The 16843-nt window shown below is 40.9% G+C and overlaps 3 protein-coding genes across 3 annotated transcripts; 2 read left to right on the top strand and 1 right to left on the bottom strand.

Moving 5' to 3' along the window:
• The first annotated feature begins 1512 nt into the window (after positions 1 to 1512).
• Positions 1513 to 2309, top strand: LOC128737991 (uncharacterized). Its single transcript, XM_053832784.1, has 2 exons — positions 1513 to 1572; positions 1631 to 2309. Exons 1-2 carry the CDS (start codon positions 1543 to 1545, stop codon positions 1913 to 1915), a joined length of 315 nt encoding a protein of 104 aa, XP_053688759.1. The 5' UTR covers positions 1513 to 1542; the 3' UTR covers positions 1916 to 2309.
• A 170-nt stretch (positions 2310 to 2479) lies between these two features.
• On the top strand, positions 2480 to 3416 carry LOC128737949 (splicing factor 3B subunit 4). Its single transcript, XM_053832733.1, has 2 exons — positions 2480 to 2599; positions 2657 to 3416. Exons 1-2 carry the CDS (start codon positions 2570 to 2572, stop codon positions 2960 to 2962), a joined length of 336 nt encoding a protein of 111 aa, XP_053688708.1. The 5' UTR covers positions 2480 to 2569; the 3' UTR covers positions 2963 to 3416.
• A 5239-nt stretch (positions 3417 to 8655) lies between these two features.
• LOC128738088 (uncharacterized) lies at positions 8656 to 9677 on the bottom strand. Its single transcript, XM_053832933.1, has 2 exons — positions 9553 to 9677; positions 8656 to 9336 (listed from the first exon to the last, which is right to left on the bottom strand). Exons 1-2 carry the CDS (start codon positions 9583 to 9585, stop codon positions 9064 to 9066), a joined length of 306 nt encoding a protein of 101 aa, XP_053688908.1. The 5' UTR covers positions 9586 to 9677; the 3' UTR covers positions 8656 to 9063.
• Between the last annotated feature and the right edge of the window lie 7166 nt (positions 9678 to 16843).

Here is a 16843-nt window from a genome sequence, read left to right as displayed (position 1 = left end):
CGTGTTGTTGGAGCCCATTACTCATGACGCTTAGCAATATCCACGTATATTTTGCCATGGAGAGGACGGATATCATTTCCGAAATATTATGATCGATCTATTGACAGGTTAGTAACGGTGTAACTCAATTTAAAAAAAATCAGTACAAAACATTTTTATTGTGTTTAAGATAAAGAAACAAATCAGAAGGTCAGCTCAATGAGCTTCTACGCATACCGTTTGATGATTAGGCAGGATGTAATAGAGACCGATCGACTGAACTTCATTAGTCAACAATGTTGGTCGCCGGACAACTCTTCCATCAGAATATAGTCCACGGAATATGAATGAATATGCTTAAGACGGCATGATATATTACATTTACTTGCAACCCAAAGTGGACGGAAATATCTCAGTATTTGGAACCAGAACCGACATCTAGTGATAGGCACGACATCACTGCACGAGTATTCCGGTAAAAGTAAAAATCAATTATGGACTTCATTGTCAAACAAAGCATATAATCAATTGATAGTATGACTAATTCAGAAGAAGAAACGAGATATGCAACGGAGTTTTTAAATTCATTGAAGCGGCCTAGATTTCCACGACGTAGGTTTCGGTAAGATTGGATCAGCCAATATCATGCTCCGGAACCTGAGTCAATCAAAATTATGTAATGAATGTCACAAGATTGGTCATGAAGCAGCTAATGAGTAACGTAATTGAAACAACGATATTCAGAGGTAAACTCAAGGGAAAAGGGAAGGATGAGCATTTCATCCTGAACATTTCGCTGATCTCAACCGATATATCCTTTGACTTTAAGGGTATTCAATTTCCGGTCCGTCTTGCATTCGCCATGAGAATCAACTAATCACAAGGCCAAGTTTTGAAAATATGTGGAATTAACCTGGGATTCCCGTGCTTTTCGCATGGTCATTAAATTTAAATTATGAGAAGGGAATGACATTAACAACATGATTTGGAATGTTATTTGTGGCAGTGAAAAATTTGCCGGTTTGCCTAGTTTAATATATTTTTAAATCATACTGAAACATGAAACAAATTCAAAACAATAGAAAATCTCTGCTAACGTTCAGGTAACTATATTTTTCTAGATGGCACGCTTTTACTAATCTGTTGATAAGCTGTAGACCTTGGCATTTGTCTCGAAAAAAGCGGTTATATTCATTTTTGACTGATCTGCGTTGTTATTCAACTAGAAGAATAGCAGCTATTCTCTTATTAACATTGACTCATTGAGTTATTGACCTGCAATTAACGATTGCAGGTCATTTACAGTAGTCTCATCGACTACAAATTTAGTTTTTTGAGCTAGTGATTAATTCACAAAAGTGGTTCAACAAATGCTATTCGATTAGCGAAATTCATTACTTTTCCCGCTTGATTGCAACAGTTAAAACCCTAGATGACGATTGTAGTATTATCGCCACTTTTTATTTGTTGTAACGAAATAAAAACATTGATTTCTACGAAATTCAGTTCAGTGTTATTCGAGTTTTACTATCAGTCACTACGTTTCGTCGTGTGCCTGTGAAAATGAAGAATTCCTGTGTTCTACTCCTCACCGTGCGTAAAACTTAATCAAAATTTTCAAACTTAATAGCACAAATGTATGGTCCAACAGATTTCAATTGGAATATTCCTTTCTATCGCGGGTGCCTCACCAACGGGGGTCACAACGGCGGCTCAGCTGATGCAGGCGCCCCATCTGCTGCAACGTCGGGCGGTAATATTTCGACCACTTTTTGTCTACCGGCAGCAGGAGCTTTCGAAACAGAGCAGACAGGAGGAAAGGGTGGAGGACAGGTTGGATTATCAGCAGCAGCTAGCGGAACATCAACGGCTGATGAAGGAGTATGAAAAACAGCTAAAAGAATACGAGCAACAGCAGAAGCAGCATCACGGTTAATTGACTAGAACTACTTTTTTTAACAACTATTAGAGTGTGAATGATTATAAAATGTATCTCGTTTTTTTAACTCAGTCAAAAGTGCAAGTAAAACTCCAATGTGTAATTAAGTGTAGAAATTTTTTATTGTGCTTCAATACAAAACAAACGAATTAATTAATGTCTCCTGTTAGACCACGATCCTCCTTCGAAGCTGCGAGTAGAGAAGTACTTTGGATCACTTCGTAGATCTCGCCTCGTAAATTCAGTGGAATCACACTATCTGAACTTTTTTTTATTAGAAATGATAATCTACGGAGGAAAAACAAACATCACGATGATTAAAAAGTATGAAAGCCTCTGCCAAGGGGGTATAGGAGCATGGATGCCGGGTTAGCATGTAATTACGAATGTTGATAGCCATCGACTATGCTGGATATTCTTCGAATATTCAACAATTTTTTACGCAAATTCAGTATGATTTGTTTACGAACTTCATTTGTTTTCCTTCGCTTGATTGCGACAGTTGAAAACCTAGATGACGATTGTAGTATTATCACCACTTTTTATTTGTTGTTACGAAATAAAAACATTGAATTCTACGTAATTCGGTTCAGTGTTATTCGAAGTTTACAATCAATCACTACGTTTCATCCTGTGCACAGCACTGTGAAAATGAAAAACTCCTGTGTTTTACTCCTCACCGTGCGTATAAATTAAATATAATTTTCAAACTTAACAGCACAAAATACGATCCAACAGATTTCGATTGGAATGTTCCTTTCACTCGGGAGTGCCTCACCAACAACGGGAATCACAGCAGAGACTCAGCCGATGCAGGCGCACCATTTGCAACGACGGGCGGTAATATTTCGACCACTGTTCGTCTACCGTCAGCAGGAGCTTTCGAAACAGAAGAAACGTGAAGAAAGTCTGCAGGATCGGTTGGACTACCAGCAGCAGCTAGCAGAACATCAGCGGCTGATGAAGGAGTATGAAAAACAGCTACGAGAATACGAGCAACGTCAGCAGCAGCAGAAGCAGCATCACGGTCATCATCATCATTAAATTAATTTTGTTGTAGGACTTCAGTGACAGGCCAAAGGCGTGTCATTTGGTTAATATTAGACAGAGAATGATTTTGAAATTTATCTCGTGAAACTCCAAAGTAATCGGGCTTTCGTGAAAAAGATCTTCTGTGTTTAAGTGAGTTTCTGTTTCACAGCTTCTAAATACAAGGCAGAGGAATTGTTTTTTTATGTTTTCCAAAAAAAGTCTTGTGATGTTTCCAATGACAAGGGGGTTTCCAATGACTGCAGAAAAGATATTTTCAATTTTTGACATCGAAAAATTGAATGAACTGAAAATACATAGAACGTGAAAAATAATTGACTGTGTTTTCCGGTCGAGTGCGTCTCCAATTACATCACCGCAGTTCACCAACAGAAAGTCGAATATAAAATTTTGTTCCTGTTCAATTTCGTAAAAAAAAATTGAATATATTTCTATAGATTACGCTTATTCTGGCTTTTTAAACGATATGATATTACAAGTCTCTTGAATCTTAAATTACAAATTACAAACATCAATAAACATAAAGATTAAGATCAATTTTCCTATTGATTTTTGAACGTTTGTTTTTATTTCCCAATCGACGACTTTATGGATTAAGACTCGTTTTTACAAATGAAATTTTGATACCTAGAACACTCTGCGATTAAAGCGTATCAGGTTTTGTAAACAAATACTTTGGTTGCAAATTTCTAGTGCATGACTGCTCAATCTAGATAGAGCTAGATAAAGTCAGTAATAATCCTGTACTCTAACAGCCGGTAGCGCGAAGTCTGTCTATAAAGGAGGGTCAAGTCTTTGAATGCCGTTTAAGTCTAACTTTAAACTTTGCTTTTTGACTGCCTAATCTGCCAAACAATTCATTGAAAACTAACTGATCGTTCTAACCGACTTCTGGTGGTTTTATGTGTTGGTGGAAGTTTGTTTCACTGTAAACAGGCAATCGAAGGGTTTACTTAAAAACCACTTACTTCAAGCAGTATTTTGGATATGTCAAAAATACTTTATATCTAAAGGTTATCAGCGTTTATCAACAAACGCTTCGATTTCTAGTGAACAAAAACTCAATCTTGCAAAACAAAGCATGTCAAATCAGAAATCAGAAATCTGTCTGTATATTATCCAATGTCGCTATTGAAGGTGTGATCCGGCGAGCGGGCATCGAAACGAGAGGAGCGATCTTCAGCAACAGTAGCCAACTGCTAGCCTTCGCAGTCGACCTCGACATCATTACTAGAAATCTTCGGACGGCGAAGGCAATCTACGCCAGACTAAAAACGGAGGCTACGAGGATAGGGTTACAAATCAATGCGTCGAAAACCAAATATATGGTAGGAATATATGGTAGGCTCCAGAGAAAGCAGCGGACAGTGACTATTGACGGCGATGAACTAGAAGTGGTTCATGAGTTCGTATATTTGGGATCTCTGGTCAACGCCGACAATATTACGAGTCTAGGAGATCCAACGACGCATTCAAGCTAGAAATCGAGACTACTTTTCCCTTCGCAAGACGCTTCGATCAAAGAGCATACGCCGCCGCACAAACCTGACGATGTACAAGACGCTAATCAGACCGGTAGTCCGCTACGGACTTGAGGCACGGTAACTTTTCTTACGGAAGACATACTTGGACTAGTCGTATTTAAACGAAAGGTGTTGCGGACTGTTTTTTGGTGGAGTACAAACGGAAAGCGGATAGTGGCGGAGGCGTATGAATCACGAGTTATAGACTCTGCTTGGAGAGATTGCCATCGTGCACCTGGCGAAAGTTGGGAGACTACGGTGGGCCGACCACGTCGCAAGGATGTCGGACGACTGTGCAGTGAAATCCGTTCTCTTCAAGAACCCCACCGGCATCAGGAATTGAGGGGACTAACGTGCTAGATGGCTCGACTAGAGATAGGCAATCTGCTCCTAATCCATGTAAAAGATCCGGATCCGTAAAATTCCGTGGATATTTTTTTATAAGCCATGGGTCTTTACCCGTGAGAATTTCATTAGGTTTTATTACGCCAGTTTCGACAGTTTTGCCTACAATTTCTTGGAGCTCTTCACTCTATTTCACAGAGATCACAGACCATGACTCTATTCTTCGGACCCTTTAATAATAATTTCAAATTTAGGTTTGAATGGGGATGTCTCCGTAGCTGCCATAATAAAACGCATTTTAACAAAATGAAGCAAAATCCGTTTAAAATACTTAGTAGTACGGGAAACGCTTTTGCTGTGAATTAATATTTGGGAATGCCAATCTGATCATAGGTAGAGCGCATAGGATCGAGCGTAACGATATTATCCGTAGACTCTTATGCAGATTTATGTCTTTTGGTCTATTGGTGGGGTAACGATTCTAAGATTTTGCCTGAAAAATGGGATAAAACCCAAATATATATTCAGTGTAACTAAAGATCCGATGAACCGTTCTGAAGATCTGGATCTACGTAGTAAATAAACCGACTCAGATGCGTTCACCATAGTGATCCGTTTTGCTCATCTCGAGGCTCGACCAGGTTGAAGCCAACTTGCAGGTTTGGAGACACGCAATGAATTGGTGACGAGTAGCCCAAGACCGAATACAATGGAGAGGAATTCCTGATATGGCAAGAGCATCCCCGGCTGTCGTCTGCTAAAGGACTAGAAACTCTTCATCTTAACAAGTACTGAAGGAGTTGGCTTCGGATTTTCTACAGCACTTCTACATTTCTTAGAGTGTATTTACCATCTCACTTAGCGATATTTTCAAATCTCTCGGGAAGTTTAGTGGAAGAATGGTTCTTTGTTTTTCCAAAATTGACAAAAGAAGGTTTCTCGAGCAGATCGCTAGTTTGTAACTTTTTGCCTCTATAGGCAGCTTTCAACCCAGCTAGCACCAACTCGTATATCAATGTACGAAGACTATCGTAAATATCTCCTAACAAACTCAAAATCGTAACTAAAGCTGGATAAAGTAGGATCAAGTTGATTTTCTGTCGTATATAATGATAATGACTGATATACATACGATTTTCAGCGCAAAATCGTAGAGTAGTACGGAGCGACTCGCGCTTAATCGTATATTATCGTATATAAATACTTATATAGTCGTAACGCTCAAAAACACTTGTAATCACGTATATCGCCTTCAAAATAGTACGGATATGCCAATTTTGCGCATGAAATACGATTTATTTAGCATGTATATCTGTACGTAATGCTGATTTTTACCTTTTTTATACATATGAAAATGCTAGCTGGGAACTCTTTTTCGCAGATGCCATCCGCATGATTCTCTCAGCACTAACCGCATCGTGCACAAATTTGGATACAAATACGTTTTTGTACCATTGCCAAGCGATACTTTATGCAATTACTTTCAGTCCATTACCTTTACTGGCAATCCTTGAATCGGCCAATCCCAAAGGCCAGAAGGTTCTTGACAGTCGAACTAAATTCGCTAACCTCAACGTAAATTTTGTTCTACAGACGGAATACGCGCTATACTCCCGCAAAAGCGCCATTCCTGAAAAGCTTGTAAGCAGCAATTTTGTTTACTTGCGCGAGGCTCGAAACCGAGTACGTTTGGGGGGGGGGGGGGGGGCTTAGACTTTGCTGTAGGGGGGACGTAAAAACTCGGCCGATAAAAAAGGACGTTAATTCAAATTATGGATGTAAAAAGAGAAGACGATAATTCTAATTTGAGACGTAAAAAGAAATTACGTGACATGAGATTTTTGTGTATTTTTTTTATTTATTATATTCTGTTTTTGATCGATTGGCAGGCTTGTTATTTTCTCGCTTGTTGTGCATAAAGTGCAACGCTACTTTTAGCACAATGAGTACTTTTCTCATACTCACACTTTGCTCATTGTCCTTTTAAATGAGAAATTTTGAACTTTGTTCTCGGCAACTGCTGCATATTGTTGTAATAGGGGTACAAGTATAAGTGAAACAAAATCAGCCGTGCCGTATCAAGAAACCGTGGCACAACAGTCGCATGTTGCTAGTGAAAAATTCATCGATGTGTTAACACTTTGTTGCCCCTCAATGAGCATCGAACAACGGGTGGATTGCTCAAAGAGCCGTTTATAGTAAAAGTGAGCGAAGGCAAAACAAAACGGGAAACAGCGCATCGTATTGAAAACTGGACAAAGTGCAAATTTTCCTCTTCTTTTTTTTGTCTTCTGAGCCTGTCGACAGGCTTCGCTGCCGGCACAATAACTGCACAATAACTTAGCAGCGCTACTAATAATAAAAAAGACACATGGTAAAAACTACTTGACTGTAGCACACGCTGGGACGTGCTTTGTCTGTACTTTACACACAAGCTGCTTTGAACCAGTACGAGTTTCCAGTATCAGTTTTGAGCACCAGCACAAAAAGCACTGGAAAACCGAAAACGATGAGCAACGTTACTTCTCTTCTGCAAGTAGCAGTACTGGTGTACAGTAAAAAATTGCCTTGGAAATGGATTATGTCCAGTACTAGGAAAAATATAGTCTTAGTCGACAGCGGTTGTTGAAGTGGTAGCTCCATTACTTCAACAACCGCTGTCGACTAAGATTCAACTCTGATTCCATTCACATTCAAACTAGAACAAAATAAGAGATTTTTTTCTTGTTAAATGTGGTAGTACCCACTGGATGTAACTTTGCAAAACACTATACATTCAAGCCGCGCTAAAACGTAGAATATGCGTTCCGCGCAAATCAAAACCGCGTAAATTCTAAAATTTGCGTAAAAAACCTGCGTAAATTCCGAAATTCATGTTAATAAAACCGCGAAAATTCCAAAGCCTTTCCCTTCGTTATTATATTACATGCAGATTACCTTTCTGTTCTGCGCTTGTGATCAAATGTAAACTGTTCCTTGTATCGTTTTAGTACACGGGGAAAATACAGATTTGCAGTATTTTGTCTCAAAACACATGATGGGACAACTGCGGAATTTATACAACTTTTTTTCACACATTGACGCGACTTATAGAATGTATAAATCTGATTAATTTTCGATCAGTGAGAGAAAACTTGCAGGCAGTTGTAACTGCTGCAATAATTTCTTGTTTGTCCTTTCCTTACTGTTTCCTATACGTTTAACGAAATGTTGTAATTAATTCTCGAATTTTTCGAAATTTTCTATATTCCCAGAAAATTTCTGGGATAATTTTCCGTTTTTATCGGCCATCGCTTATATTGATAATTCATAACTCTTGAACGTAGCATTCTAGAACAAACATCCAAGAATAAACTTTGTTTTAATCGAAATTCAATTTTTGAAATGTAGTTGATACACTGGACTAACTTCGCTTTTGGCACACTCAGAAAGCGGTACATATTTGCTTTTTCTTTTTGCGAATTAAAATTTTTGAAAGTCGATACGGTCGATATGGCACACATTTTTAAACGCGTTAATCTTTTCTTCAGTTGCGCGTAAAGATAATTAATTAGTTGGCGTCAATAATCATTTATCGTGTTTTAAAAATATAAATTATACTCTATTTGGTTTCAAAAGTGAAGCGAAGCTTAATGATATGATCAACAAACGATCCGATGCCAAAAGAGAACATCGTGCTTGTAACTGTTAATTGTTACGATTATTATAGATGATGTTAAAAAAGGAAATGATAGATCTATTGTTTCTCATTTCATTTTATTAACTGTCTATTTAATCCTACATTCTTTCGACAATTGGATATTCGTAAAACTACTCTGAAGTTAAGCAATCTTAAATATACTAAATTTGGTTTCCGGAGCAATATTTTAGTAGGATTACCACGGCAGTATTGTTATAAAAATCGTGTGAAATAACTTTAATTGACTTCCTAGGGGTTCATTCGTCTATTCAAATATCCTTTTCTTCAGTTACACTCAAGTTGATCATTTCGTTCCTAACGAATGGTCATGTATGTCATGTAGACTGTGCGCTCGTTCGAACTACCAACTTGGTCTGACCAACTGAATAGCTGTATCAAGTTGAAACCCAATCGGCTACGGATATTGGCACTAGAGCGGACAGTTCACGAATTGCTCTGATACGCTGCATTGATCTAGTGAACAACAGATCGATAGAGACTATGTTCTCCTACAAGTTACTTTAAAAACTATGCTAAATATTTAAATGTTAGGGTGCTAACGTGGTTGTAATTTGTAACAGTAATTTTTGCTCCTCACGGCGACGTTTGCATTCCATTTGCTCCCGATAGACAGCAATAGGGCGGAACAGGATTTCCCGCTTAAATCGATCATTTTCCTTCTGAAGAACGGTCAAAATTGATTTTTCGAATTTCCCTGCATCGTTGTTGATCCAGCTTTCATCTGAAGGTGACTGTTGCACGCTTCGGTTGTTGAGAGGATGACAGGTACTCATTACAAGTATTATCATCAGAATTAAAATCTGTAAATCGAGATGTAAAAGTAAATCGAAAAAAATATTTTAGCTTTACATGTAAAGTACTTCAATCATATTTATTGTATTCATTATTATAATTTCGCCCCATTTAGCACAAATCTTTATAGACGGGGGCGTGGTCAATGCAAAACCAGCTTTATCTGCGACGTATTTTATGTCGAATTGTCTTGGATTAAATGTATATAATTTAAACAAACTAACCACTTCGACGTTTTTCGCTCCGGCTGCTTTCATTTCCCTCAGTTCAAAAAACTCAACACTTGTTCAAATAAAATTTCTAATTTATTACTGATTAGTCAATATTGACTGTTTTAATAATATTCTATATTCTTATTTTGCCTACGCACAGAAACAGAGGTATGTTTTGATCCACTATGCTTGTTGCATCAGAGATTGGTTATCAAAAACTGATATCAGTTTGTGCTGCTCCGCGATATTTATGTATATCTGAAGCAGATCGGCGCAATTCGCGCTTTCATACATCGTTAGCTTTCAGGTCGCAGGAATTTAGGGTATCGTGAAATATGTTTGGCACTGCGAACGATATCCGAATAAACGAAATTCGGTAACAATCATTACATTTGATAGCAATGTCTGACCATTGGCCAGCAGACCCTATAATTTGTTGACTAACGATGCTAATCGAAATCTCTAGAACGTGCGGGAAAAAGAGGATTCTACACAAATGTTACTATTCGAAGGTACCGACCGGCTCTCCATGCTGGTTCTCACGTATTGTTTATCCATCGAATCGCAACTGAAAAATTTGTTTTCTGTTGTTTGTTTGTTTGTTTTTACGTTCCACTCGACAAAGATCACGAGCGTGACATATCGTATCCCTAAAAGGCAATGTTTAGTAATCCAAATCAACAGCTTCTGTAGGGCATCTAAACCTGGTAATTTTTTATCAGAATTGCTGTCATGATTCACGATCAAATATTTTTTAGTAGAACTATACATTACAGGGTGGTTAGGGTTGCTTGTCAGTCTTCAATCACTAATTTTTTTTTGGAAAGTGTAGGAGATGCATATTATAGAAAGGAATTAAAGAAAAAATAAATAACTATTTACCCCAGTGTCATCACAAACCTAAACTTTCATCTGTTCCTTGCAGGGAACAGCATTACACAAATCGCAAAAAAAAAAGAGAAAAAAAATTGAATCGCCTCGCTTCTCGCATGTAGCGCAAAAGAGAAGAGAGAAGTTTGAAATACTCGGTTGCACAGTCAAAGGCTTGAAATTCGTTATGCCAATGCCGAAGCAGCTAGAGTGTGAGTAAATATTCGGAAATGCTCACTCACACTCGCAGAGCAGAGAATTCGGTTGAGTAAGACCATTTCTTGCTTCAGCGATAAACGCCAGTCATTGGAGTGAAGTCTTAGCAGACGGCCGAAAATGAAGAAACGCTCTGTAGTACACGACAGAAAGGTTGTATCCTAATATTTTAAACTTCAAAACTCAGTTCAGAAGTCTCCTTCTTCCTTGATCACCATTCGTAGATGTTTATTAGATACGTTGTACGCACGGTTTTCTGAGGAATATCATCCCAAATAGTAGCCAAATGTTGTTGTAATGACCCCAAAGTGTAACCTTTTGTAATTCCAATCTTACTAAGCATCCCCATGCAACGTAATTAAAGGTAAGCGGGCCATTCTTGTAATTATACGCAGTAGAGTAAATTCTGACGACACCACTGCACTGTGCACTCTTGCGTTACTTTTAGTTGATAAGATGCAATATAATCCTGTTGAAAGCAATAGATTCTTGTATCTGGGTTAGCAGAAGCGGGCAAATGATTCTTCAAAGACGGTTTTCGACGGTTATGGCTCCTCAAACTTTTCACATTTCTATTGATAGTGCATTGTAAACTTGAACCTGCCTCGTTTTATAAACGTATACGTGCAAAATGATGCCTCTATTTTGATTGTTTACATTTTCACATTTTCAGTTATCAAAATGCCGTACAAGCAAGAGGAGCATGTGATATATCATTCGTGCCTGGTGGCATAACAACAACTGAATATCCAACGAGGAACTCCATCGTAGATGTCATCAACGGCCGATAGCAACAGAGATTCGCGAACATAGGTGGAAGGAGGAAAGGAACGTACGAGATCTGCAGAGAAGCGCTCGAATGGAATCCGCAAGGATAACGAAGAAGAGGCAGACCCAGAGGATCATGGCAACGGAATTAAGCCTACGACATCCGGGCTGCTGGCGAAAACCTATCCTAAAGATGAGTGAAAGCGATGACGGATAACTGTCAGTAGTGGAGATCTCTGATTTCATCCCTTTGTGCTACCGTATCTGTGGACATGTACCAGTAACTAAGTAAGTAATTGCGAAAATCCAAACTTGTCTATCACCAACCTAATGAAAGCCAAGATCGGGGGGAAATTGAATACCGTAGCGACATTAAAACAAGTGGCCAGCGCATTCAAGCGGAGTCCCAACTTCTCCGTTGCAAACACGCTGGGAGTGTCGTCTACAGCCGGGGCAAAGCCAACATAGAAGATGGTAGTAATTCCAAATCAACACGATCAAAATACAATCTCGGGGCTGTACACGACGGTGTTAACGAAGTTCGAAGGTGTAATGATGGACTACAAAGCCTACGTCGACAGACTTTAAACAGGTTTCTGATTAAATTTTTTTACGTCAACCAGAAGGGGAAAAGTGGCAGACATTTTCAATCACATGCTTGAACTGTAGAAGCTTGCCAATAAACATTTAGTTAGGCAGGCTAACCGTACTTGTGGCTTTAAAAGCAATATTTTCAACATAAGCTGATCTACGTGAACGAGTGTCCAAAAAACGTCCGCTACTTTCTTGAAATATCTGGATTGTTCTGTGCTGTTTTGGCCGGATTTGGCTTTCCTGTTATAATAGGACGTATGAATAAAAGTGTTAGAGCAAACTCTCCCATAAGATTTATACGGGAAAAGCAAAGTAAACTGTTCTATTCATACGGCCTAATGGAACAAAAGTCATAAATTGGTATGTCGCCAACAACATGCAGATCGTATCCATCAAGCTATACAAAAGTCACCAACGCGAAGGCGAAGGTCGACCAGTCGGAGGTGGAAGGTGAATGCCTTTGATAAAGGCCTATTCGTGGAAGCAAGTAGCGCAGTGAGCAACCGCTCGAACCTGACTGCTGACGAGGTGACCAACATCCTTACGCGAACATGTGATACAATACTACCATGCCGACTTCCAGCCAACGAGTGGTAGTTGTCTGGTATATGCAGGCGTATGAAACTGAAGGGTAAAGATGCGGCTAACATCTTTTTACGCTTCCTACACGTCCGATACAAAAAGAAAAAAAGCAAAAAAGTAATTTTGTTCGAGCGCTTACCAATACACATTCATCCGAAGCTGAAGTTAGAGCGGGCTACTCACCAGTGCATTTGGTCCGAGGCAAAGTTTGTTATGGGCTAGATGAGATGTTGACTACACGAAAAATGTATGGGAATGACATTTGTGACAGTGGGGTGGGTATATGTACTGGTGAAAGGAGACCACTGGTCTTCTCCGATTCAGGTGCCATGGAGCGGGAAAGCGTGAACAACGGGCCCGAACCGATGTGGATATCGAAGAGCGTGATGTACAGGCTAGAGCGGCCATCTTGGCGCTCAACAAATAAGTTAGGCTGAGCAAATTCTCCTACCTCCAGTCAAGAATGAGAAGCTCATTGCGGTTTCCAGAGGTCTAAAGTCGCAGAAAGCTCCTGACCCTGACGGGATACCTAACAAGGCACTGAAGATAGCGATACATACTCTAATATGTTTACAGAGGGGAGGGAGCTCCGTAGCTGCAAGGTTAGCAAGCCTGCTTTGAGAAGCGAGTGGCCGTGGGTTCGAATCTTAGGTTTACCCTTCTTTCATGCTGAATTCTATATGATTTCCATAAACCACACTTACAGTCCAAAAAATCACTCTTACAGTTTAATGTACTGGTCAGTCTCGCCAGGGATAGCTGTAACTGGAGACAGTACTGGTATTGAGGAGCAAGGTGGGCAAAGTAGAGCTAGCATTGAAGGAGGGGTAAACCCCACTATCACGCAAACACGCATTAAATTTAAATTAGGTAATTTAACAGCGTTTCTTCCGTGGTGCAATTTGATGTGGGACACCCTTAAGCATATCGCTTATTCAATAGCGATTAAAGCAAAAAATGCAGTGCAGGTTATACAGCAAACACTCGGGTGATATCGCAATAGATCAACGATACTGGTCGCAGTGATGAGTTCATACAGGAAAATTTACAGACACTTCAGAACTACGTAGAAGCATACGCATTTCCAAACGGAAAGGTTAAAGAATTGTACTATTACCAATCAGAATCGGTTTGTACGATCGGTTTTAGAATCGTCAGCGATAATTTGGAGCCCCTATGCAGATATTTGGGTTGGCAGAATTGAGGCCGTACAGCCTAGGTTTCTACGATATGCTCTTAGATCTCTGCCCTGGCGTAATCCAATGGAACTGACTCCTTACGTGGAACGTTGTCGTTTGCTTAACATGGAGACGCTTGCCCAAAGACGAGACATGGCCAGAGCCGTTTTTATAGGAAAACATTTAACTGGGAAAATTGATGCTTTTACTTCAAAACGACCCAAGTAACAATTTGGGTTTTATTACATTCTTATGGTGGCATTTTAGACCAAAATTGGTCTTGAAAACCGCAATAGGAGTACAATAAAACTCACATTGTTACTTGGCAGATGATGGGGTTTTTACGCCCACCTGAGACAAACTTCACATCAGCTGGGCTTTTCCCCATCCTATCACAAATTTATGGAGACTACGGTCAGATGGATTAAGTAAATAAATAAGTAAGTAAATAAGTAACGGCTAGATTGGGTATGAAATGGAGAGAGTTACCTGGAAGGAGCGTCAACCATAGCTCTGGCTCTCCCAAGCTCCCACTTGGCGTCTCCACGCAGATCTGAGTCAAATGATGACGGTTGATGGCCTTACCCGGAAATGCTTCATGTACTTACTGAAGCAGCTAAGCTAGGAGGTGCGAACTAGAGCGCCTGTTCTCCAGGTTAGGGGCGGCTCACACAGCGTCTGTCTCGTAACGGGCGGCTGAATATGAAATGCTGTATCCCGCAAGCTATACCTAAGATGGCAGACCCATCAGCGGGATGTAGGTATCGCGACCCCGGTGAGGTAGTATACCGAAAACTCAATTACCACGAACAACGAACAAAGAAATTCAGGACGGAACAATCGGTATAGAACACGGCAAGGGACAAGGAAACGATTAAGGGATAACGATTGGAAACTTGGTACCTGGAATGTCCGAACTTCCCATGAACCGGCACGGGCTGGCTTGCTTGCTCGAGAGCTGCATCAACTCGGAGTGGAGATCGCTGCTATTCAGGAAGTTCGGTGGCCAAATTCCGGAGAAAGGGAGTTCCGTGCAGTAGACCCTATTGCAGGCACTTCTTTCAAGTACCACATCTACTACAGTGGCGGTAAGAAAGCAGAACATGGAGTCGGTTTCGTAGTGTTGGGAAAACAAAAGCAACGAGTTATCCGGTGGAGGCCCGTAAATGACCGTATATGCGTGTTGAGGATTAACGGCAAATTCTTCAACTATAGCCTAATCAACTTATACGCACCGACAAATGATAAATCCGATGATGCTAAAGACGAGTTTTACGACAAGCTTGAGAGGACCTATGGAGAGTGCCCAAAACACGACGTGAAAATCATCATCGGAGATGCAAACGCGCAGATCGGGAGGGAGGAATTCTACCGTCCAGTTATTGGAAGACATAGCCTGCATCTGTCGACCAATGATAACGGTCTGAGGCTCATAAATTTTGCTGCGGCCAGAGGGATGGCCATCTGTAGCACCTACTTTCCACGTTTGAATATTCGGAAACACACCTGGAGGCATCCAAATGGAGACTCTAGCTCTCAGATCGATCATGTCTTGATTGACGGTCGACACTTTTCGGATGTTATCGATGTACGGTCTTTTCGTGGACCAAATATCGACTCTGACCACTATCTCGTAATGAGTAAGATTCGCGCAAGGCTATCGAACACGGCGAAAGCTCCCACTGAGAGGACGGTGCGGTTTAACATCCAGCGGTTAACGGCAGACGGCGTAGCAGTGGAGTACGCCAGGAAGCTTGACCAGCGAATCGCAGAACAGCAGGTAGAAGAAGATGATATAAATGGGCTGTGGAGGAACATCCATGGTGCCATCCAAACAGCAGCGAGAGAGGTGGTAGGTACGACACGTGGAAGACAGCGTAACAGCTGGTTTGATGCCGAATGCCAGAGAGTGACAGATGAAAAGAACCAGACCAGGAGTCGCATGCTCACTGCGGCAACGCGCCAAAACAGAGAGAGATACAGAGAGACTAGACCTGCGGAAAAAAGAATCCATCGTCTAAAGAAACGTGAGTACAAGGAGCACGTGCTCGCCGGCGCAGAGGAGCGATACGCTAGCAACGACACACGGAGTTTCTATAAAACGGTGAGATGCAGGAATTTTTCCATGCCTGTGATGTGCAATGATAGTGCTGGCAACCTGCTTACCGACAAAACGGCGGTAGCAGCCAGGTGGAAGGAGCACTTTCAGACACTATTGAATGAAGAGGTAAATGTGGAGATCAGCAGGGACAGGATAGAAATTGTAAGCGATGGTCAAGCTGTGGAGCCACCAACACAGGAGGAGGTTAAGAAGGCAATCAGTGAGCTGAAAAACGGTAAGGCTGCTGGGAAGGACGGTATCCCGGCTGAAATTCTGAAAGCGGGGAGCGAGCGGCTGTACGAAGCAATCCACCGAATCATTGTCAGGATCTGGGAGGAAGAACAAATGCCGGAGGAGTCGTTGGATGGCCTCATTTGCCCAATTTTCAAAAAGGGACATCAAATGGAGTGTAAAAACTATCGAGGAATTACATTGCTCATTTCTGCCTACAAGGTGCTTTCCCGTATCCTGTTCTGGAGACTGAGACCGTTAGCGGAGTCCTTCGTCGGCGAGTACCAAGTTCCGGGAGTACAACTCGCAGACACACCATCTGTTTGTGGACCTTAAAACGGCGTACGATTCAGTTAAACTAAATTAGCTGTGGCAGATAATGCTAGAACATGGTTTTCCGACGAAACTAGTTACGCTGATTCATGCGACGCTGGACGGATCCAAATCATGCGTTCGAATAGCGGGTGAGACCTCAGCTGCTTTCGTGACGTTGGATGGACTGAAGCAAGGGGATGCACTCTCTAACCTGCTATTCAACATTGCCTTGGAAGGTGCATTACGAAGGGCAAACATAGAAAGGAATGGAACTATCATCACGAAATCTCACATGGTTCTTGGTTTTGCGGATGACGTCAATATCGTTGGAATCAACCGTAGAGCAGTGGAAGAGGCCTTCAGGCCCTTTAAAAGGGAAGCTGCGAGATTGGGACTTACCGTTAATACCGCCAAACGAAGTACATGGTTGCTGGTAGGGAACGTGGGA

Source organism: Sabethes cyaneus, chromosome 2 (genome assembly GCF_943734655.1).
Source record: "Sabethes cyaneus chromosome 2, idSabCyanKW18_F2, whole genome shotgun sequence".
Classification (NCBI taxonomy): domain Eukaryota; kingdom Metazoa; phylum Arthropoda; class Insecta; order Diptera; family Culicidae; genus Sabethes; species Sabethes cyaneus.
The sequence above is the reverse complement of the archived record's forward strand: the minus strand, read 5'-3'. Positions and strand labels throughout refer to the sequence as shown.

Bases quoted from the DNA above. Each gene is read 5' to 3' on its own strand.
- LOC128737949 (XM_053832733.1), top strand. From the start codon at position 2,570: ATGAAAAACTCCTGTGTTTTACTCCTCACC. The intron at 2,600-2,656 runs GTGCGTATAAAT...ACGATCCAACAG, and splicing joins CCTGTGTTTTACTCCTCACC to ATTTCGATTGGAATGTTCCT.
- LOC128737991 (XM_053832784.1), top strand. From the start codon at position 1,543: ATGAAGAATTCCTGTGTTCTACTCCTCACC. The intron at 1,573-1,630 runs GTGCGTAAAACT...ATGGTCCAACAG, and splicing joins CCTGTGTTCTACTCCTCACC to ATTTCAATTGGAATATTCCT.
- LOC128738088 (XM_053832933.1), bottom strand. From the start codon at position 9,585: ATGAAAGCAGCCGGAGCGAAAAACGTCGAAGTG. The intron at 9,337-9,552 runs GTTAGTTTGTTT...CTCGATTTACAG, and splicing joins GAGCGAAAAACGTCGAAGTG to ATTTTAATTCTGATGATAAT.